At 43.0% G+C, this 23,083-nt stretch overlaps 1 protein-coding gene across 3 annotated transcripts in view; it reads right to left on the bottom strand.

The window, feature by feature from the left end:
- The window catches only part of TBC1D2 (TBC1 domain family member 2), a 185,173-nt gene extending 162,297 nt beyond the window's left edge, over positions 1 to 22,876 (bottom strand). The window contains exons 1-2 of one of the 3 annotated variants that reach the window (XM_077273736.1): positions 22,745 to 22,876; positions 7,522 to 7,964 (exon numbers count right to left, since the gene is read on the bottom strand). In XM_077273736.1, the coding sequence (XP_077129851.1) occupies positions 7,522 to 7,944 (423 nt within the window). In that variant the 5' untranslated portion in view covers positions 7,945 to 7,964; positions 22,745 to 22,876. Of the gene's footprint in view, positions 1 to 7,521; positions 7,965 to 9,970; positions 10,085 to 22,744 lie in introns of those variants that run through there. The other 2 variants (XM_077273750.1, XM_077273743.1) reach the window with 2 other exon arrangements.
- Positions 22,877 to 23,083: the final 207 nt, after the last annotated feature.

Genomic DNA, 23,083 nt, shown 5'->3' with positions numbered 1-23,083 from the left:
TTAATAGCTTATACACCAACATTAACAATCGTAGTGGCATCCAGGCTGTTGAGGCTTTTTTGAATGACACTACCCAGTTCCATCCGGATTTGAAGGACTTTTGTGGTTCACTATTGACACTTATTTTGACAAAAAAAAATTTCCTATTTGAAGATGAATTTTTTATTCAACTCAACGGTACCGCTATGGGTAGTAACGTTGCGCCTCCATATGCCAATATTTTTATGGCTGATTTCGAATCAAAATTTGTCTACACACATGAACTCTTCCAGCAGTATTGCCCACTCTGGAAGAGATATATTGACGACATTTTTCTCATATGGAGTGGGGACCTTGACTCACTTTTGTCTTTCTATCAGTCCATTAATACGTATGTTGACAAATTGACCTTTTCAATACAACATGATCAAAAATCTATTTCCTTTTTGGACACCTTGGTTACTTTAAATGAAGATAGGACTTTATCCACTGACCATTTTGTCAAATCAACTGACAAAAATAGCCTCCTTTTTTTCACCAGTTGTCATCCCCGCCACATCAAGCGGTCTCTTCCGAAATCACAATATAGTAGGATTAACCGGATTGTTTCGGATCCCTCTCTATGTTCTGTTAGATTGAATGAGATGGCCTCTAAGTTTCGGAACCGGGGGTATCCTGATTCATATTTAGATTTCTTATTGGATGATCCATCTTCAATTACATCACAAACGAGAGTGAATAGGATGGGCTTTGTAAATACTTACCACCCTTTCATGCCGATTTTTCATGGTCTGATACGAAAACACTGGCCCCTTTTGAGTTTATCTTATCCCAGTATTCCTGAGTTCCAGGTCGCCCCACTTATGTGTCACAAGAAACCACCCAATCTTCGTAATCTTTTGGTATCAGCCGATATTGGTAGTTCCAAATTGGTCACTAGACAAACTTTTTTGGCAACAGCACGTAAAGGTACCGTTACACTAAGCAACTTACCAGCGATCGCGACCAGCGACGTGATCGCTGGTAAGTTGCTGTGTGGTCGCTGGGGAGCTGTCACACAGACAGCTCTCTCCAGCGACCAAGCGACTTCGGCATCGCTGAAACTGTCTTCAGCGATGCCGAAGTCCCCATGTAAAAAAAAAAAAAACACTACATACGCACCTTCTGTCGTCCTTCATGTCCCTGACAACAGGGACAACCGCTGTTACTGCAGGTTCACCGCTGGGCTCTGCTTTACGGCCGGACGGCGCTGAGACAGTCAGTACGGCAAGCTCCAGGGGACGTGACGGACAACAGACGGTGAGTATGTAGTGTTTTTTTTTTACTTTTACCATGGTATCCATGGTAAATATCGGGTTACTAAGCGCGGCCCTGCGCTTAGTAACCCGATGTTTACCATGGATACTAGTGAAGACATCGCTGGATCGGCGTCACACACGGCGATCCAGCGGTGTCAGCGGGAGAGTTGCAACGAAAGAAAGTTCGTCCACTCTCCCTGCAACCAGCGATATCCCAGCAGGATCCAGATCGCTGCTGCGTGCCAAACATAGCGATATCGCTATGCAGGACGCTGCAACGTCACGGATCGCTGGCGATATCGCCTAGTGTGACGGTACCTTAAGGGCACATTTCCATGCTTGCATTGCCTTCAATGTTCCAACATCATGAGGGGTGACACGTTCACACATCCCAGATCAGGCAAGAGGTTTTCAATTCGCGTTTTTTTCAGCTGCGATTCTACTTATGTCATCTATCTCATTAAGTGTCCGTGCGGTCTCGGTTATGTTGGTGAAACGACCCAGCATATCCGAGACCGCATCTCACAACACAAGTCAACTATCCGGTGTAAAAAATTACTCTTACCAATACCAGCTCACTTTATTGCACACAACCATAGCATCTCACAGCTTTGATACCAAATTATCGACAATATTCCCGTAGCCAGGAGAGGCGGTAATAAGATTTTGAGATTAAAACAGAGGGAGGCGTATTGGATCTATACGCTTCAAACCTTAGAACCACATGGCCTCAATAGGGAGTATGAGACATTCTATTGAGATTATATCACTTTGCATTTTATACTGTAGGACTGATAGAGAGTACGATATTCCTACTTTTATTATTTGATTTTATTCTTTTCCCCCCTTTTTTTCATTAATAAAGGGTGTATTACATGTCCTTAGGTTATTATACCTGTTTCTATATGGTATCATATAATATGTTTTCTTGTATTTCCTTAAGGTACCTACACACTAAGCGACTTTGCAGCGAGAACGACGACGATCCGTGACGTTGCAGCGTCCTGGATAGCGATCTCGTTGTGTTTGACACGCAGCAGCGATCTGGATCCCGCTGTGATATCGCTGGTCGGAGCTAGAAGTCCAGAACTTTATTTCGTCGCTTGATCACCCGCTGTCATCGCTGTATCGGCTTAGTAACCCGATATTTACCCTGATTACCATTGTAAAAGTAAAAAAAAAACAAAAACAGTACATACTCACCTTCTGATGTCTGTCACGTCCCCTGGCGTCCACAGGGTTACGCGCTGCTGCCGAGAACTTCCTGCACTGAATGTGTCAGCGCCGGCAGTAAAGCAGAGCACAGGGGTGACGTCACCGCTGTGCTCTGCTTTACTTTACTGCCAGCGCTGACACATTCAGTGCAGGAAGTTCTGAGCAGCAGCGCGTAACCCTGTGGACGCCGGGGGACGTGACAGACATCAGAAGGTGAGTATGTAGTGTTTTTTTTTTACTTTTACAATGGTAACCAGGGTAAATATCGGGTTACTAAGCGCGGCCCTGCACTTAGTAACCCGATATTTACCCTGGTTACCCAGGTGCTGCAGGGGGACTTCAGCATCGTTGAAGACAGTTTCAACGATGTCGAAGTCGTTCCCCTGATCGTTGGTCGCTGGAGAGAGCTGTCTGTGTGACAGCTCCCCAGCGACCTAAACAGCGACGCTGCAGCGATCGGCTCGTTGTCTATATCGCTGCAGCGTCGCTGAGTGTGACGGTACCTTTAGACTTAACCCAGTGGTCCATCACCCTTTGGTGTTTATGCCATTCTCTACAGGTTGGTGGTTTTCTTCTGTTATTTCTATCTTCTCCTTTTTCTCTCATTGCCTTTGTTTGTCTATGTTTTGGTTGGCTCTGCCCCTGTTGATATTCCATTCTCTTTTTATTCTTCTCAGATTATAGGGACTCAGGGCACATTGCGCGTGCAGATTTTGTTTTTCCGATTAAGACACACTACGTAGTGCGTTTTGTCTTCTGATTAGCGTCAGAGCAGCGCCACTACTTATTGCGCTTGGCTTTTCAATAACTGGCACCTGCGCACTTAGCTGGATTTATGGTTTACTGCGCAAGCGCATTCCTTTTCCTATCTATCAACAGAACAGCGCTGCTTCGTTATGCGCATGTCTCTTCCCCCCTCTCTTTCCCCTGTCATTCCCTGTCCCACTTCCGTTGGCTCGTATCTATTGCGTCCTTATTCTTCTACTATAGCGCTGTCATCTATTGTACCGGTGTTTTATTTGCTTATTTTGCCTCACTTCCGCCGACTTCATGCTATTACGCGCACGGCTCCTGTCATGTTAGGGCTGCTGGACGGCTTGTTCTTTTTCCGGGTCACAGGTCAGCTTCCACATAAATAGAGCGACTTCTTTCTCTCTTTACACCTTTACCTAGCAGCGGTAGCGCTCATATCCCTTGTGTCTCCTCTTACCAGGTAAATATATGCGGTTGTCTGTTTTCCATTCTACCTCATTTACTCCTTGTACGATATTTACTGTTACCTCCTGTTTATTGTATCCTTTATAGTTCTTTTGTTACCATCATACAGGTCATTTATTTCTCTTATTCTCACAGATGGATGTGACTCCTTATATCTAGGACACTAATTTGATCGCTATTGGTGTTGGTTTCCCCTCCCCCCCTCTCCCTCTCTGGACCATGACACCTAGAGCTATCTCCATAGTATATGTATATCTCATGCGGGTGGTTATATTTAGATTTTGATGTGCCCATTAATGTGGAATGTTGTTATTCTCGATTTCTTTCATTTAGGACATGTTCTCACCCCTATTTTCTGTATAGAACCTGTGTGATTTAAATATGTTCATTTGGCTACAGATTCTTTTCTGTTCTATATGCAACCGGTCTCCGTGGAGGCATATTTATGAATATCTGTATTTAATTTTGTCTTATTTTCTTGTAGATAAGTGCCTTGATAAAGGCCCCTTTTTTGGGGCCGAAACGTTGGCATCTTGTATGTCTGGTTGTGACTTTAATAAATCAATGTTTGATTCACTATCCTTTTGCGTTCTTGGATTAATCTATTCATATACAGGTATATACTATATACAGGAGATGAAATACAGGTGTATACTATATATAAGGGAGATGACAAACATGTATATACTTAGGGGAAAATGAGGTGTGAGGTGAAAATGAGGGGTGTGAGGTGAAAATGAAAAGGTGTGAATGCAAAATGAGAGGAGTGAGGGAAAATAGTGGATTTATCGGAAAATGACAGATGTGAGGTCGAAATGACAAGTGGTAGGGGGGAATGAGAGGAGTGAGGGGGAAAATGAGAGGTGTAAGGGGGAAAATGAGAGACATAAGGGGGAAAATGAGAGGCGTGACGGGAAAATAAGAGAAGTGAGGTGCTCTAACTAACCACAGATATTTACTATGCCCAGGCAACGCTAATATATATATATATATATATATATATATATATATATATATATATATATATATATATATATATATATATATATACACACACACACGCGCGCACACTAGATGGTGGCCCGATTCTAACGCATCGGGTATTCTAGAATATGTATGTAGTTTATTTATGAAGATTTAAGAATAATGCAATGAATACACAGGATTTTCAGGGTAAAATATATACATTATCAGCGCAGCGGGGTTTAAATCTCGGACTGCGCCTGTCGCTGATTGGTCACGGGCAGCTGGCGAGACAAATCAGCGATGCGGGATTTACGTTACAAACAAACAGAATTAGACAATTAAATAGTAGATACCCGATGCGTTAGAATCAGGCCACCATCTAGTATTCATATAAACATTGGTGCTTACATTTATGTTTTAACCCATTGGACACACTGCCATTGTTTTTCTCCTGTCTTTATTTTAAAAGTCAAAACTTTATTAGTCATCTATCGTTGTATGACAGCTTGTTTTCTACAGGATGATTTTTAGTTTTCAAAGACAAAATTTATTTTACCATATGATAAACTTAAAAATGGGAAAAAAATTTATTCTCTCCCTTACACACTATCCTCATGTTATTCTCTCCCTCACAGACTGTCCTCCATGTCATTCTCTCCCTCACACTGTCCTCCATTTCATTCTCTCCCTCACAGACTGTCCTCCATGTCATTCTCTCCCTCACAGACTGTCCTCCATGTTATTCTCTACCTCACAGACTGTCCTCTATTATTCTCTCCCTCACAGACTGTCCTCCATGTTATTCTCTCCCTCACACACTGTCCTCCATGTCATTCTCTCCCTCACAGACTGTCCTCCATTTCATTCTCTCCCTCACAGACTGTCCTCCATGTCATTCTCTCCCTCACAGACTGTGAGGTAGAGAATAACATGGAGGACAGTCTGTGAGGGAGAGAATGACATGGAGGACAGTCTGTGAGGGAGAGAATGAAATGGAGGACAGTCTGTGAGGGAGAGAATAATAGAGGACAGTCTGTGAGGTAGAGAATAACATGGAGGACAGACTGTCCTCTATTATTCTCTCCCTCACACTGTCCTCCATGTTATTCTCTCCCTCACACACTGTCCTCCATGTTATTCTCTCCATCACCGACTGACGTCCATGTTATTCTCTACCTCACAGACTGTCCTCCATGTTATTCTCTCCCTCACAGACTGTCCTTCATGTTATTCTCTCCCTTACACACTGTCCTCCATGTTATTCTCTCCCTCACAGACTGACCTCCGTGTTATTCTCTCCCTCACAGACTGTCCTCCGTGTTATTCTCTACCTCACAGACTGTCCTCCTTGTTATTCTCTCCCTCACAGACTGTCCTCCATGTTATTCTCTCCCTCACAGACTGTCCTCCATGTTATTCTCTCCCTCAGACTGTCCTCCATGTTATTCTCTCCCTCACAGACTATCCTCCATGTTATTCTCTCCCTCACAGACTGTACTCCATGTTATTCTCTCCCTCACACACTTTCCTCCATGTTATTTTCTCCCTCACACACTGTCCTCCATGTTATTCTCTCCCTCACAGACTGACCTCCATGTTATTCTCTCCCTCACACACTGTCCTCCATGTTGTTCTCTCCCTCACAGACTGTCCTCTATTATTCTCTCCCTCACACTGTCCTCCATGTTATTCTCTCCCTCACACACTGTCCTCCATGTTATTCTCTCCATCACCGACTGACGTCCATGTTATTCTCTACCTCACAGACTGTCCTCCATGTTATTCTCTCCCTCACAGACTGTCCTTCATGTTATTCTCTCCCTTACACACTGTCCTCCATGTTATTCTCTCCCTCACAGACTGACCTCCGTGTTATTCTCTCCCTCACAGACTGTCCTCCGTGTTATTCTCTACCTCACAGACTGTCCTCCTTGTTATTCTCTCCCTCACAGACTGTCCTCCATGTTATTCTCTCCCTCACAGACTGTCCTCCATGTTATTCTCTCCCTCAGACTGTCCTCCATGTTATTCTCTCCCTCACAGACTATCCTCCATGTTATTCTCTCCCTCACAGACTGTACTCCATGTTATTCTCTCCCTCACACATTTTCCTCCATGTTATTTTCTCCCTCACACACTGTCCTCCATGTTATTCTCTCCCTCACAGACTGACCTCCATGTTATTCTCTCCCTCACACACTGTCATCCATGTTGTTCTCTCCCTCACAGACTATCCCTCATGTTATTCTCGTTCTAGTATATTTATGAACGCTGATTGGTCGTGCCCGGCCGGCCTCGACCAATCAGTGACGCGGGATTTCGGTTACAGACAACCAGACCCTTAGACTAACTATATATACATATCATATATATATATCATATATATATATATATATATATATATATATATATATATATATTATATATATATACAGATATATATATATATATATACAGTAGATATAGAGAGAGAGACAGATAATCTGTCCAATGATTATCCAAACTTCATAGAATTCCAAGAAAGAGGCAGCACTCCATTGTTTCAGAGGGAAAGTGTGCAGGATTTTAATCAACCCACATGTCTGGGTGACATTTCGGCTACAAATGAGCCTTTCTCTCACACACACACATATATTTACATATATACACCCACTTGTGCCTCTCCCTAGCAAAACCTTTTGTCAACCCCTGTCCTTAGGCACCTCCTTTGCTGATCATGAGGTTCCAGCTAGTGGAAATTATATGCACATTTCCTCTACAAAGTCACTGACCTGCTTTACTTCTGTTCTACATGTATTTAGCTTTCAATGGAATTAGGAAAAAGTGTAGTAAAATGGTCACATACCTTTAGGATATATGGTTTTGTTGGCGTTTTAATTACAAATATTCCCTCTTCAGCTTCCATGCTAAAATGAAAAGTGGCGGCATGTAGATCTATACTCCCAAGTGGACAAACATCTGTAGCTGTCCTATAGTAGAGCAGATGGCACTTCTTGTCATCATAGCAAAAGAAGCGGTACTTCCAAGCTTTCAGGGGCCCTTTCATTCCTAGCTTATAAAGATATCCACAGAGCTTCTTTGTTTTTTCTCCTTCACCTTCTTTACTTGGAGTAAAGGAAGGAACATCAGCAATAGCATCTATATTATGTCCGTCGTAATGTAGATCAGTCCCAATTGCCTCATCATTCAAAGCTTTGTTTGGAGCTCCAATTTCTGGAAGCGTTTCCTGGATATCAGCTACTGTGTCAATTCCATCCTCTTTATTCATCTTTCCATAAAAATAGAATCCTGAAAAAAGAAAAATCCAATAACTGGAGTTAAATTAAATGCAAACTTATTTAACCTTTACTTTAGATATAGATGAATGACAAAAATGAGATCAAGCAATAATCCAATATTTTTTGGACAGATCTAAACATAGAGAGCATCATTTATCCAAACAGTCTCAATATGTCTATGCACATTAGGTAAATATTGGCCAACCATTTCTTTTATGGAGGCAAGAGGTCACCAGACTCTCCCTTAATTGCAAATATTGAGTAAGCAATGTGTGATTTTATCATGGCTGATAATTTGCCCATGTGAGAAATAACTACGGTAATTGTTAGACATCTCTGGCAATTGCTTTCCCCCCTCATTGTGAAAGCGTGCATATTGAGTCCACTGAAGTCAGCTGAATGATTGATAAAGTCACTGCATAAGGCTGGGTGTAAAGCAATGCCAAGTTACAATACATGTACAAATATGTATTGCTGATTAGGGATGCCGGATGTTGATCCACCACAATATCCAAGACACGGACACCCCTTCCTGACGTGCGACGTATATGTATGTCACACGTTGGGAGTTGGAGTACGGGGCAGGCTGACTAGCTGAGCCAGTTCCATATACAACAGGTGCAGACCGGCCTATACAGCCAACATCAGCTCCTAACAGCAATGATTGGTGCTAGCTCCAATCGCTACTGTTTAAAGACGACCAGTCACAAGGGACCAGTTTCTGCTCATATTTTATTCCTGCTACCAACTGATTATTCAGGGTTTCTTTTTGTTTGTTTTGCATACAGTTACATAAATATGGACCTTTTTATTTAGTGCTAATTTTTATGGGCTTTAACAAGGTGGTGTTGCTCACAAAGTAATAATGCAGAGCAGCCTGGCGACACGCCCAATGAGAATCTGTGGTCCATGACCAAACCCCCCCCCCCCCCCCGCTGAAAACTTAAAAAAAATTGCACTAAATAAAAAGGCACAAATCTATGGAGCCATATGGTGGATTTAAAATTAAAAAATAAAAAGCATACTAGGGGGAGCAGTAGGAATAAAACGAGGAAAAGCTTTTGTCTTGGTGACAGGTCTTCTATAACCCTTTGCTTATGCAGCCAATTTTTATTTTTACATTAGCATTTGTCCATCCTCTTATTCCCAGAGAGAGGGTTAATGTTGTGCGGGAAGTGTTAGAGTTTTAAATGACACCTTCCATTTTTGGGGGAGGGTTTGTTTTTACGGAATTCAATATGTGGAAAAAATAACCTGAAAACATGATTCTCAAGGTCAGTAGAATTAAAGTGATACCAAACGTGCATAGATTTTATTTATTTATGTGGTGAAAAAAATTCTGAATTGTAATTTTCCATGACGGATAAAATTTGTATTGTTCAACACAGCTGTCTGAAGGCTTGTTTTTGAGCACTGCAGGTTTTATTGATACTAATTTGAGGTAAGATGTTTTGATATCTGAAAATTCACAATTCAGGAATTTTGACTTTATTTCTTTTTATGGCGTTTACTGAATGGGTTAATCAGTTATATATTTTGATAGACCAGACTATTACGGATGGGGCAATACCAAATAAGTTTCATTTTTATTGCTATATTTTTAAAGAAAATCTGTCACCAGTAGGGTTGAGCGACCTTTAGTTTTTTAGGGTCGAGTCGGGTTTTGTGAAACCCGACTGTCTTAAAAGTGGAGTCGAGTGAAATCGGCCGACCACCGTGAAAAGTCGGGTTTCGGCCGAAACACGAAACCCAATGAAGGAAATTATAATATTTTTTATTTTTTTTTTTCTCTCTCTCTCACGACTTTGGCGCCAAGATCGCGTACCGCATGGCCGACCCCCGCACAGGGATCGGGTCGGGTTTCATGAGACGCCAACTTTGCCAAAAGTCGGCGACTTATGAAAATGAACGACCCGTTTCGCTCAACCCTAGTCACCAGGTTTTTGCTATCCTATCTGAGAGCAGCATGATGGAGGTGCACAGCCCCAGATTCTAGCAATATATTACGGTACTTACTTTACTGAATTCTGCAGTTAAAATGGTTTTATCTGCACAGGCAGGGGTGTCCCATCTCGCTATATAAATGAGTAAAATAAATAAAAATAAGATAAATATGCAAATGGTGAAGGAAGTCAAATAGCTGGAAATCAATCAAATTACTGTAACTACCAATCTGACTCCGCTCTCAGATAAATTTACAAATAAGATCAAAGCTTGACGAGGTCTTCCACTATCCATACTATGCTATAGTAGGAATAAGAAATTTCATAAAAATGATATTAATGCCCCAATTTTAGTATGCATGCCCTCGTTTGGATATTGGGAAATTTATTGCCAAAGCATCTATAGATTTATTAGATCACTACTACGGAAAAATTATCATGAGGAAATATTTGGAACATCTTCAAAGATATTAGGTAGCAGGAGGATAGTCTATTCCGAATACATGTATATAAATATCTTGCTGCTAAAAGTCAATAAATGAGAGGGTGGGATGAAAAGGGGGCAAGGATCAAGCCGATAATTTCTTGGAATGTACCTCTGTATTATGTAGTGATAGTTAAAGAGAATCTGTCAATAAAGGCATGCAGGGCATAAGAAGCAGTATAAAATTATACCTTTATCTGCGCTATAATGACTTATTCCAGAGAAATCCACAATTTTTCTTAATATGTAAATGAGCTGTACACTGATCTCCCTGAGAATCTGCCTCCAGGGCTTATTTTAAATGGAAAAGGTAGTTACCAGTGTGAGACATGTAGATCAGGACAACAGACTATCAGTCATTACATGTCTCACACGGTTATTGAATTGATATGCAAATAAGGGTAAAGGACAATCATAGATCTGAAAACTCTGTCCCTATTACTCGCCTAGCGAAGCCTCTTCTTGCTTGACTCACAGCCTCTATATATGACTTCAGGTAATGGAGCCATCAGTCAAGCAGAAGGAGGCAGCACTGGTCATAAAATAGAGCTGGATTAACAGAGACTTCAGATCGACCATAATCCTTCAGTCTCATTTGCATATCATTTCAAACACTGGTTTCTCAGAAATAGAGGAACAGACTGGCCATTTAACCCCTTCCTGACATGCGCATTCCTGTTGCAATCAAGGGGGTTCACGCTGAGCGCCGCCATGATTGGGTGCGAGTGTCAGCTTTGTGTGAGAGCTTACACCCTGCAACAATGCCCACGATTGGTGCTAGCAATGAGTGACATCTAGGAGATTGCACAGGGAGGGGACTCCCTATGTGCTTCCATAAACACAATGCAATGCAAACGCGTTGTCCTGATTGTCTCCATGGAGACCCCCAGCCACAAGATGGCTGCGGGGTCCTTCTGGTAAGGTGACTTCTGAGTGCTTGCTAAGAGCAGGAGCTGAGATGCCTCCCTCCCTGCCTGTCAGGTGCTGCTCTGATGCTCTGCAGTACAGAAGCATTGCAGAGTACCAGATCAGCGATCTGTCACAATACAGTGATATCCCATCCTGGGACAATGTAAAACAGTAAAAAATAAATAAAGTGTAAAAATATATATTTAAAAAATCCCCAAATAAAGAACAAAAAAAAGAAAAAATATTATTCCAATAAATACATTTATCTAAAAAAAAACAAAAAACAACAAATTACACATATTTTGTATTGCCGTGTCCGGAACGACCCGCTCTATAAAACTGTCCCACTAATTAACCCCTTCAGTGAACACTGTAGAAAAAAAATACATAAAAAACAAGGCAAAAATCAATGCTTTACCGCCCAACAAAAAGTACAATAAAACATTATCAAAAGGCGAATGCAAGTAAAAATGGTAGCTATGAAAATGTAATCTTGTCCTGCAAAAAACAAGCCATTCTACAGCTCCATTAGTGGAACAATAAAAAAAGTTATAGCTCTCAGAGTAAAGCGAAGCCAAAAAAATCTTTTTTCTATAAAAGTTTTTACTGTGTAAAAGTGCCAAAACAACAAAAAAAAAAAAAATACAAATGGGGCATCGCTTTAATCATACTGAACCAAAGAATTAAGCTTCCTTATTAATTATACCACACGCAGAAAGGTATTAAAAATGTTTTAAGAAAAAGCATTTCCTGAATTGCTGGTTTTTGTTCATTCTACCTCCCAAAGATCAGAATGGAAAGCGATAAAAAAAAATGTCATGTGCCCAAAAATGGTACCAATAAAAACATCAACTCCTCTCGCAACAAAAAACAAGCCACGAAATGACTATCGGCTAAAATATGGAAAAATTATAGCTGTCTAAATATGGTGATACAAAAATTAGTTTTAGCAATAAAAAGCGTCTTTTTGTGTGTGACAGCAGCGAAACATAAAAACTAGTGATGAGCGAGTGTACTCGTTGCTCGGGTTTTCCCGAGTACGCTCAGGTGGTCTCCGAGTATTTGTTAGTGCTTGGAGATTTAGTTTTTGTTGACACAGCTGCATGATTTACGGCTGCAAGCCAGCCTGAGTACATGTGGGGGTTGCTTGGTTGCTAGGGAATCCCCACATGTAATCAAGCTGTCCATCAGCTGTAAATCATGCAGCTGCTGCGAGGAAAACTAAATCTCCAAGCAGTCACAAATACTCGGAGACCACCGGAGCATGCTCTGGAAAAAGCCAGTAACGAGTATACTCGCTCATCACTAATAAAAACCCAAATATGGTATCACTGTAATTGCACTGACCCAAATAATAAAGTTGTCTAATCACTTATACCGCACGAGGAACAGCATAAAAAATAAATACCAATTCTTCACCTGCTGTTGATTTCTTCATTGTGCCTCCCAAAGATCGCAGTAAGGCTCTGTGCACATTTATCCTGCACTCTGCGCTGAGCGCTTACACTGGTGTTTCTGTTTAAATCTCTGAAATACATGATTCAGACAGAGCCCCAGGCAGAAGATTCCATATAATGAGGCAGATGGAGGCACTGTGGATGCCGTCTGACCTGTGATCTGCTGGTGTCTTTTTAGGTGAGTATAAAAGTGCGGTTGACCAGTTTTCTGCACTTCAGAAAAGGACAATGCTTAACAGAGGACAGACGGAGTCGACAGTAACACTGCTGCCTAATTACAGTGAATGAATCCCTCGGGGGTTTATCTGTCATGTCACTCAGGTTTAGATGGAAACCCCAAAGTAAGTGCTCAGTGTAGAGCGCCGGATAAATGTGATCTTAAATGTGATGTAAAATGTTTCCAATAAAAGCTTCAGCTCAATTCACAAAAAAAAGCAAATACCAACTCAGGTTCAGCATCTGTTAACTGAAATATAGCAGGCTTCCAAGTTACTGGTAGCACAAAGGCTCTGGAAAAGCAAAATGGCCCCTTGCCACCCCCAAAAGAAATTCAGCAAATTCTGCACTCCTAAATCCAAATGCCCCCTCCCTTCTGAGCCCAAATGTGTTTAAACCACATTTAGCAGCCACATGTTTGGCATTTCTGTAGTGATGAGAGCCCATCTAATTTACAGGTGCGTGTCTCCAGAAGCATGGGCTGGGCATAATGTACTGGTCACTACAACATACTGGTCACTGCAGCGTACTGGTAACTACAATGGCAGTTTGCAATTTTCAGTCAGCGACATCCACTACTGCTTGTTTTTGGAAAACACCCCTGGAGTCAAAATCGTCACTAAACATGAAGATAAATTCTCAAAGGGGTATAATTACCAAAATGGTGTCACTTGAGGGGGAATTCTGCATTTCTAGTACTTAAGGGCTCTTTATATGCAGTCCGCAAACTATTCTAGGAAATTCTGCGCTCCAGGAGGCAAATAGCAGTCCATCCCTCCGAAGTCTCGCCGTGTGGCTTAGCAGTACTATACATCCACATATAGGGTATTTCTACAGTCAGAAGAAATTGTGGGACAAATTTTGGTGCCATTTTTACCCATTTCCCAGTGTGTATATGTAAAACTTTTTAACAGACAATCTTAGTGTAAATGTAAATTATTTTTACTTTACTACCCAATGGTATAAAATTCTGTGACATACCTGTGGTATCAATATTATCACTGCACCCCTAGATCAATTCATTCAGAGGTTTAGTTTATAAAATGAGGTCACTTATGTGGGGTTTTGCTGTTCTAGCAGCTCATGGGCTCTGCCAATGTAATATGGCACCCTCAAACCAGTGCAGCAAAATCTGCACTGTTATATGGCGCTCCTTCCTTTCTGAACTGTGCACTGTGCCTCAAAAGTATGGTAGTTTTGACCACATATGGGCTATCAGTGAACTCAGGAGAAATTGCACAACCAATTTTTTCCTGTTACCTTTGTGAAAATACTAAATTTGAAGCTAAAAAAGACTTTTGTGGGAAAAATGTGATTTTTTTTTTTTTCACGGCTGAATGTTATAAACTTCTGTGTAGCACCTGGGGTTCAAGGTGCTCAATACACATCTAGATAAGTTTCCCAAGGGGTCTAGTTTTCAAAATGGTGTCACTTGTGGGGGGGTCCACTGTTTAGGCACACCAGGGGCTCTCCAAACGCAACACGGCGTCCGCTAATTATTCCAGCAAATGTTGCATAAAAAAATTCAAATGGCGCTCCTTCCCTTCCAAGCCCTGCCGTGCGCCCAAACAGTGTTTTTTTCCCACATATGGGTCATTGGCATGCTCAGGAGAAATTGCACAGCAAATTGTATGGTCCATTTTCTCCTCTTACCATTGTGAAAGTAAAAAAAAATTAGGTCTAAAGGAACATTTTTATGAAAAAGTTAAATGTTCATTTTTCCCTTCCACATTCCATTAATTCCTGTGAAGCACCTGAAGGGTTAATACATTTCTTGAATGTGGTTTTGAGCACTTTGAGGGGTGCAGTTTTTATAATGGTGTCACTTTTGGGTATTTTCTGTCATAGCCCCTCAAAGTCACTTAAAAAAAAAAAAAAGATTTTCAAATTTTGGGGGAAAAATGAGAAATCGATGGTGAACTTTTAAACCTTATACCTTCCTAACAAAAAAAAAAATGGTTCAAAAATTGTGCTGATGTAAAGTAGACATGTATAACTGATTTAAGGTCATAAAAATTAAAAGTTTGAAAATTGCAACATTTACAAAATTGTTGCCAAACTTCAGTTTTTTGCCACAAATAAACGTAAGTCATATCAAACAAATTTTACCACTATCATGAAGTACAATAAGTCGCAAAAAAATCTCAGAATCACCGGGATCCATTGAAACGTTCCAGAGTTATGACCTCAAAGTGACAGTGGTCAGAATTGAAAAACTTGGCCTGCTCAGGAAGATGAAAACAGGCTTCGCGGTGAAGGGGTTAAAGGCGTTGCTAGACTTGTCATTGAATCAATATGCGCACATAAATATTATGTTTCTCTGAAAGGAAATATGGGTCTTATAATATTTTTTGCTATGAAAGATGGGTTAGGGATTATTTTCAGGGGATGTCTTTATTTCCATGAACAACAATCCACATTTATTCTTGAACAACAACAAAAAAATCAACATTTATTCACATATAATCATGTCATTACACACATGTAAATATACACACACCAGTAGTGTAGCTACCAGGGGGGAGGCAGAGGGGGCCATCGCCTGAGAGCCCAGTCACGTAAAGGGAGCCATGGCCACTTCTATCATGAGGTGCGAGCGAGGGCAGCAAAATGCCTGCTCCCTTGTCTAACTGTGCACATGGGCTAGCACAGTGGCCACTTGCAGAGTGTCAGTGAAGCGATGGCCGGGGGACCACCACAGTGCAGGAAGACTACTGTACACAAGATGAGGTGCAAACAACAAAGGGTAGATTTATTGGGAGGCAAGGAATGAAGTGGGTGAGGAAGATGCAAACAGGGGTATGCAATGGCAAGAGACACTATGCAAGAGTTATAAACTTTATCTTGTCCGTAAAATAGCACGGTGCTCCAGCTATTACAGTCTCAAAATATGTCTCACAAGCAAATTTAAACAATTAAACAAATAACGATGCTACTCTACATATAACCTCCCTGGCCTTTACTAAGCAGGCCACACGGCTCCCGTGTACTGACTATTGAAGCCTACACTAGGCCCTAACAGGTGCACCAAACAGGAACAGACTCACGGTGATGTTGGGGACTCAGGTCCAGTCCCAGGGGGGCCCCCAGCAGTCCAATATGGCGGTGAGCACGGCCCTCTGTCAGCTCTGTGAAACGTGGTCTTCTCCTTGCTTCTGGGATGCTCCAGGAAACTGTAAGTCCCTTTCTCAGTATCTTCGTGGCTTCACAAACTAGCACAGAACAGCCACCTTTGCTGTACCCGGAAAAGTCTTGCAAATTTCACAAGTACACTCAATCCCCAGGCTGTGGGACCTTTCTTGTAGAAAACAGCACACAGTTCTCTCTAGCAGCTTCAGCTCACACACACAGTTCAAGCTCAACTCCTCCCCTAATTCCCGGGCAATTCATCTTCACAGCCTATAGCAGGGGGAAGCAGGACTGTCATGTTTCCCAATGGCAGGGAATTTGTCAACGTAACACGGGCAAAAACAGGACGAGCTCTAGGGTGATGGAACCTGAGCTGACCGCGATCCTGAACCTCAACACTCAACTAACAGTAGCCGGGGGACGTTCCTGGGGGGCCCCTAGACGTCTCGCGCCAGCCAGAGATCTAGCTTCCCCTATCAGAAGAATAACAGACCTCACTTGCCTCCAGATAAATATTCCCACAGAGATAGCAGCCTCCCACATATAATGACGGTGAAATGAGAGGAAGGCACAAACGTAGTTATGAAAACAGATTCAGCAAAATGAGGCCCGCTTAAGCTAGATAGCAGAGGATACAAAAGGTGAACTGCGCGGTCAGCTGAAAAACCCTTCAAAATACCATCCTGAAATTACTTGAACTCATGTGCCAACTCATGGTACATGAGTGGTAATTTCAGCCCACTAGAGCAACCAGCAGCAGAGAATTACATATCTGCAAGCTGGACTAAAAAACATGAAAGCAATCATGAAACAGGGAAATACAGACTTAGCTTGTCTTGAAGGCCTAGGAGCAGGTAACAGAGACACACACTGATACATTGATAGCCGGCAAGGGAATGACAGGAAAGCCAGGTTAAATAGGAAACACCCAGCCACTGATGGACAGGTGGAAACCAGAGACCGCAACCCACCAAAGTCACCCAGTACCAGTTGTAACCACCAGAGGGAGCCCAAAAACAGAATCCACAACACAGGACATTCCATCACACCAGACAAGGGGGTGCTGTCTCTTAAAGTGGCAGCGTGTTACTGTCCATAACAGCACCACTCTCTTACATTAGGCCGCACAGTGTACAGTGCAGGCTGTGTGAGACCTGATGAATTTGCAGGCTGGGCTGACAGCGCTGCCATTTGCTTCACTTAGGTGCTCCGATTGGCTCAGGCATGCTGGGTCCTAATGCTCACCTTGGATTTCACCGACACTTCCTGGTTCTGCCTGCCTGCAAATGTCATCGGTAAGGTGGATGGAATTTATTCGATAAATGTAGGCAAGTCATTGTCACTGTGGGGTAAATTTAAGAGGATGGGGGTGTTGCGGGAGCTGAACTGGGAAGGGGGGAAAGGGCACTGGGGGTCTGATTATACGGTTTTATTATGAGATTATATGCACTCCATCACATCTAAGGCTGGAGGCACACTAAATGTATGGAAAATCGGTCTGAGTCTCCCTGCCGAGAGTCTCACGAATGTTCTCCGTATGGTAATCCGTGTGCAATGTGTTTGCAATGTGATGATGCGATTTTCTATATCCGTATGACATGCGTATCACTTTACATTTCTCACTGATTTTCCCTATTGAATTCAATTGCTCAATGGGCTGAAATGAGGAAAATGTGTGCGTATTTGTCGCAAGCCAGACTGATGGTCCGTGTGGTGTCCGATTTTTTCTCGCACCCATAGGCTTGCATTGGCGAGTCTCGGCCGAGATACGCTGACAATTGCAGCATGGTGCGATTTCACTCACACTCTGAATGCGCCTGAGAAAAAATACGGTGATGTGAGCTGCCCCATAGATTAACACTGAGCCGACTGCTATGCAATGTTTTCTCGCATAGCACTTGCCCGTAATCTACGGTAGTGTGAAGCCGGCCTAATAGTTGATATCTGGGGAGGCTGGAGATGGGTATGTAGGGGGCTTTTATACTTGCGGGATGGGTCTCATTATAAGCACCAGCCTGTTAGTATAACAAGCCCCCAGTAACCATGGCACAAAATGCATTGTATTTATTAATTTCATAATAAGCAATTTATTATTAGAAATACATTTCATTTTCTCCTGTCACCGGGGCAGCATGCAATCTATAGAATGGCAAGATGATGCACTGGCTGAGGCACCTGCGCATGCACAGAGCGTCAGAGTCCCAGCACGGTGACATCATTGCACTGCGCTAAGACCCTAACATCCTGTTAGTGCACCGGTATAATTACTTCAGCACACTGGTACGCCTGAGTCTTGCTGATGGACCCTGGATTAGGTGAGCATATGAATTTTTTTTTTCTTTAATTTTAATTAAAATGTGTGGTGTGATGGATCCTCATACAGTGTGTGGGGAGGTATCATACATTGTAGGCACTTTTTAAGGGGGCCCTCATATAGGGTGGAGCCCTCAAAGTGTGGGGGTCATTATACAGCTTGGAAGCTAGTGTAGAGGCCATTATATAATGTGGGAGCTACTGTGGGGGCCATCTGTTATGACCTGGTGGTTTAGGAGCAACATGGGACGTGCTCTGGAGGAGGTGGTACCTGTACTGACCGCAATTCCTGAGCTTAACACACACACTAGAAGTAGCCGTGGGATGTTCCTGTCACTCCCTAGACACCTCGTCACAGCCGGAGGATTAACTACCCCTAAAGATAGAAACAGGAAAGCTATCTTGCCTCAGAGAAAATCCCCAAAGGTTAGACAGCCCCCCACAAATATTGACTGTGAGTGGAGAGGGAAATGACATACGCAGAATGAAACCAGGATGTAGCAAAGGAGGCCAATCTCGCTAGATAGATAGATAGAACAGGACAGAATACTGTGCGGTCAGTATTAAAAACTAGAAAAATCCACCACAGAGTTTACAAAAATCTCCACACCTGACTAAAGGTGTGGAGGGTAAATCTGCTTCCCAGAGCTTCCAGCTTAACTGAAATAATCCATACTGACAAGCCGGACTAGAAAAAACATAGAAAGTGCAGAACGATTAAGTCCACAAAAAGTGGACTGCAAAAGAACAAGGTTAGGACTTATCTTTGCTAAACTGGTCAGAATATCAGGGAAATCCAAGCAGAGATGTGAATCCAACCAGGAACCATAGATAACTGGCACAGGCTGAAAGATAGAACCAGGTTAAATAGCCGAGCCAGAAAGTCAAATCAGTAGAAGCAGCTGCTGACTGCTAATTCCAAGGACCAGCAGTACCACTTAAAACCACCGGAGGGAGCCCAAGAGCAGAACTCACAAAAGTGCCACTTACAACCACCGGAGGGAGCCCAAGAGCGGAATTCACAACAGCCATCATGCAGAGTGGAGGCTATTATACAAAGTGGGAGCCAACGAGGGGGCCATTATACAGTATGGGGCCATCATACAGTGTTGGGACTACAGTGCGGGGCCCTCAAAGTGTGATGGCCATTATGAAGTGTGAGGGCCATTATACAGTGTGGGAGCCAATACACAGTGTGGAGGATACTGTGAGGACCAATTAACAGTGTGGGAGCTGCTGTGAGGGACATTATACATTGTGGGGGCCAATATACTGTGTGGAGGCCTTCATAAAGTGTGAGGAATACTATGGGGTCATTATACTGTGTTTTGGGGGAGCAGTGGGGACATCATTCTATGTATAGGGGAACATCATACTGTGTAAAGGGGAGCTGTAGGCCCATCATACTGTGAATGAGAGGCTTTAAACTGTGTATACGTGAGCTGTTGTCCCATTATACTGTGTATAGTGGAGCTATGTGAGCATTATACTATGTATAGAGGAGCTGTTGCCCATGATGCTGTGTATAGAGGATATGTTGGATCATGATACTGTGTATAGGGAAATTGTGGGCCCATCATACAGTGTATGAGGGAACTCAGGGGACATTATTAAATGTTAAGTGGGCAATTAAGCATCATTGTTATAGGAGAACACAGAGTATTGACCATCAAGGTGTACATGGGGTATTACTTTCTAGAGTCAAATTGTGGAAGGCATCTGTACAGGAGGCATTATTACTATGTAAAGGGCACAGTGGTGGGCATTATTATGTGGGGGCACCATCAGGAGCGCTGTTTATGTGCTAAACAGCAGGTGCAATAATAGGGACACATGACAGCAACAGCTCAATACTGGGGTATGAGTAGGATGAGGAGTTTGTGAAGGTTGGTAATAGATAGGGACAGTGCTGGAATTGTGAGAAGTCAAATGTGTCTGTGTTGTAATCTCTGCTGACGAGTCCTGGCTGGAGAAGTTGTCATGTCGGTCTGGACCAGATGGAAAAGATGGGAAAAGTGAACGACTCAATTAGAAAGAATATAATCTGTAAGTCACCATCTATAACTGTACAGTAATCACTTGTATGGTCTACAGGACTGTTACCTACCACTTTATGGTCACCATATGGCGGTAATATCAATGCTAGTCTTTGTATAGAGATTTAATTTTCAATAACAGCGCGGTCATCTGCTGAAGTTCCCCTATACCTATAATTAGGGTGTAATCAGGCTTACCCTGTTAGGCCGGGATCACACTTGCGAGATTTTGCAGTATACTTTTTTCTTCATTTTCACACTTGCGAGAAACTCGCAAGAGTCTCTTGCATCTCAATACGCAGCACTGCCGCCGGCACTCAGGACTGGAGTGGGCGGCTGCCTGTACTTCTATGCAGCTGAGCGCCCCAATTCAGAGTGCCGGTGGCAGTGCTGCGTATTGAGATGCGAGACTCGTGCGAGTTTCTCGCAAGTGTGATCCCGGAATTAGGGGCCCACTCAGATGTTTTGACCCTCCTGTTGGGAACCCCTAGCTACGCATCTGACACACACAGCACATCCACATGTAAATATACACATATGCACTGCACATATACATGTATACACACAGCACATCCGCATGTAAATATACATGTATACACACACACACTTAAGTATACACACTGCACATATACATGTCTACACACACACACGTAAATATACACACATAGATATCAGCCCGTTTCCTCTTGACTTTGGTAACATCATGGTTAGAGTTGAGCGAATTTGTTCGGGTCCCGGCAAGCTATAGCGCTTACGCTACGTTCACATTTGCGTTGTTGGGCGTTGCGTCGGCGACGCAAAGCACAACGCATGCAAATCGCATGCAAAAACGCATTGTTTTGTGACGCATGCGTCCATTTTTGGCTTGATTTTGGACGAAAAAAAATGCAACATGCAGCGTCCTGTGCGCCCTGACGCTTGCGCCAAAAATGACGCACACGTCACAAAACGCAAGACAACGCATGTCCATGCGCCCCCATGTTAAATATAGGGGCGCATGACGCATGCGCCGCTATGTGTCGCCGAACCTGCGCCCGATGCAACGCTAATGTGAACGTAGCCTAACTGAATAAGCTGCAGAGGGAACCCGGGTTCCTGGATCGCTCCGGCTGATCAGCTGTTCAGGTCCGCAGCTGCATGTGTCACAGCTGTGTGATAGTCAAAGCACACAGGCTCTCCATGCATGTGTTGGGACTGTGACACATCCGCGACACATGCATCTGCGCTGCTGAACAGCTGATCAGCCGCAGCGATCCAGGAAGCCGGATTCCCTCTGCAGCTTATATGGAAAGCGCTATAGCTTGCCAAATAAGGAGGGGCCTGAGCAAATTCGCTCATCTCTAATCATGGTTACATCACCATGATGTCACCAAAACCAACCTTGGTGCCCTGGGCAATTGACCAGTTTGTCCATTCCCACCCAAAATGCCAATCCTGACTGTAATTAGGGCTTATTTTTTCAGTAGGGCCTATATTTCAAGCAAACTCCAAAAATCCTGTAAATATCATGCTAGCGCTTATGTTCGGGGTAGGTCTTATTTTCCAAAAAACGTGGTAGTTTGGGGGGTGAGGAGAGTAAAATCCAGCTGACAGATTCCTTTTAATTCAAAACTACAGCATCATCCATAAAACACAAGCTATTTTAGGGTATGTGGACACGTGGTGGATTTTGCTGCGGATCCGCAGCGGTTTTGACGCTGCGGATCTGCAGCTGTTTTCCATGAGTTTACAGTACCATGTAAACCTATGGAAAACAAAATCCACAGTGCACATGCTGCGGTAAAAAACGCGTGGAAACGCTGCGATGTTTATTCCGCAGCATGTTCATTCTTTGTGCGGATTCCGCAGCGGTTTTACACCTGCTCCTCAATAGGAATCTGCAGGTGTAAAACTACAGGTGGAATCCGCACAAAAACCGTGGTAAATCTGCGGTAACTCCGCAGGTGATCCGCAGTGCGGTTTCCCTGCGGATTTACAAAAACAGGTGCGGAAAAATCCACAGACATCCCACCTACCTGTGCACATACCGCAATGTTATGGCTTTTGGAATAAGAGGAGGAAAAAATAAAATTGCAAAAGTCTCTAAGACATATGGCCGCCACCCACAGCAGTACAAGGACACCTTAAGTAGTAGTATAGGGATCAGTAACCTGCAGCAATCAAGCTATTGTGTAGTTACAACACCCTGGGCTAGCTGGGAGTTGTAGTGTTCACAGCAGATGACACTGACCTAACTTCTACTAGAGGCTTATTCTGCACTCAGTAAATGTAAGCCAGAGTTAGGGGAGTAGATCTATACTTGCCTGTCTGTAGTGGCAGCTTCCACAGAAGTATGCAGACTTCCTGTGTGTCACCTCGACAAGCTCGCACAGAAAACTTTTACCTCATGAAATTCCTTCTGCAGCTGGGCGCTCTCTTAGCAGAACTGTCCTTTCTTGTCACAGCTGACTGGCATGTTCATGCTGCTGTTCCTGTTTGTCAATGCTGCAGAATGTCTCAACAACTCAAGTTTTATTAATATTCACACAATGACGTCTGCTTGAGGAAATCCTCCCAGTATCAGAGGATGGTGCACAATTCAAGCCCATTCCTGCTGACCTCAGGTTTCTTTCTGACAGCGACCAATGAGTCAGTCAGGATAC

This window comes from Ranitomeya variabilis, chromosome 1 (genome assembly GCF_051348905.1).
Source record: "Ranitomeya variabilis isolate aRanVar5 chromosome 1, aRanVar5.hap1, whole genome shotgun sequence".
Taxonomy (NCBI): domain Eukaryota; kingdom Metazoa; phylum Chordata; class Amphibia; order Anura; family Dendrobatidae; genus Ranitomeya; species Ranitomeya variabilis.
This window is presented reverse-complemented; position numbering and strand designations above follow the sequence as displayed.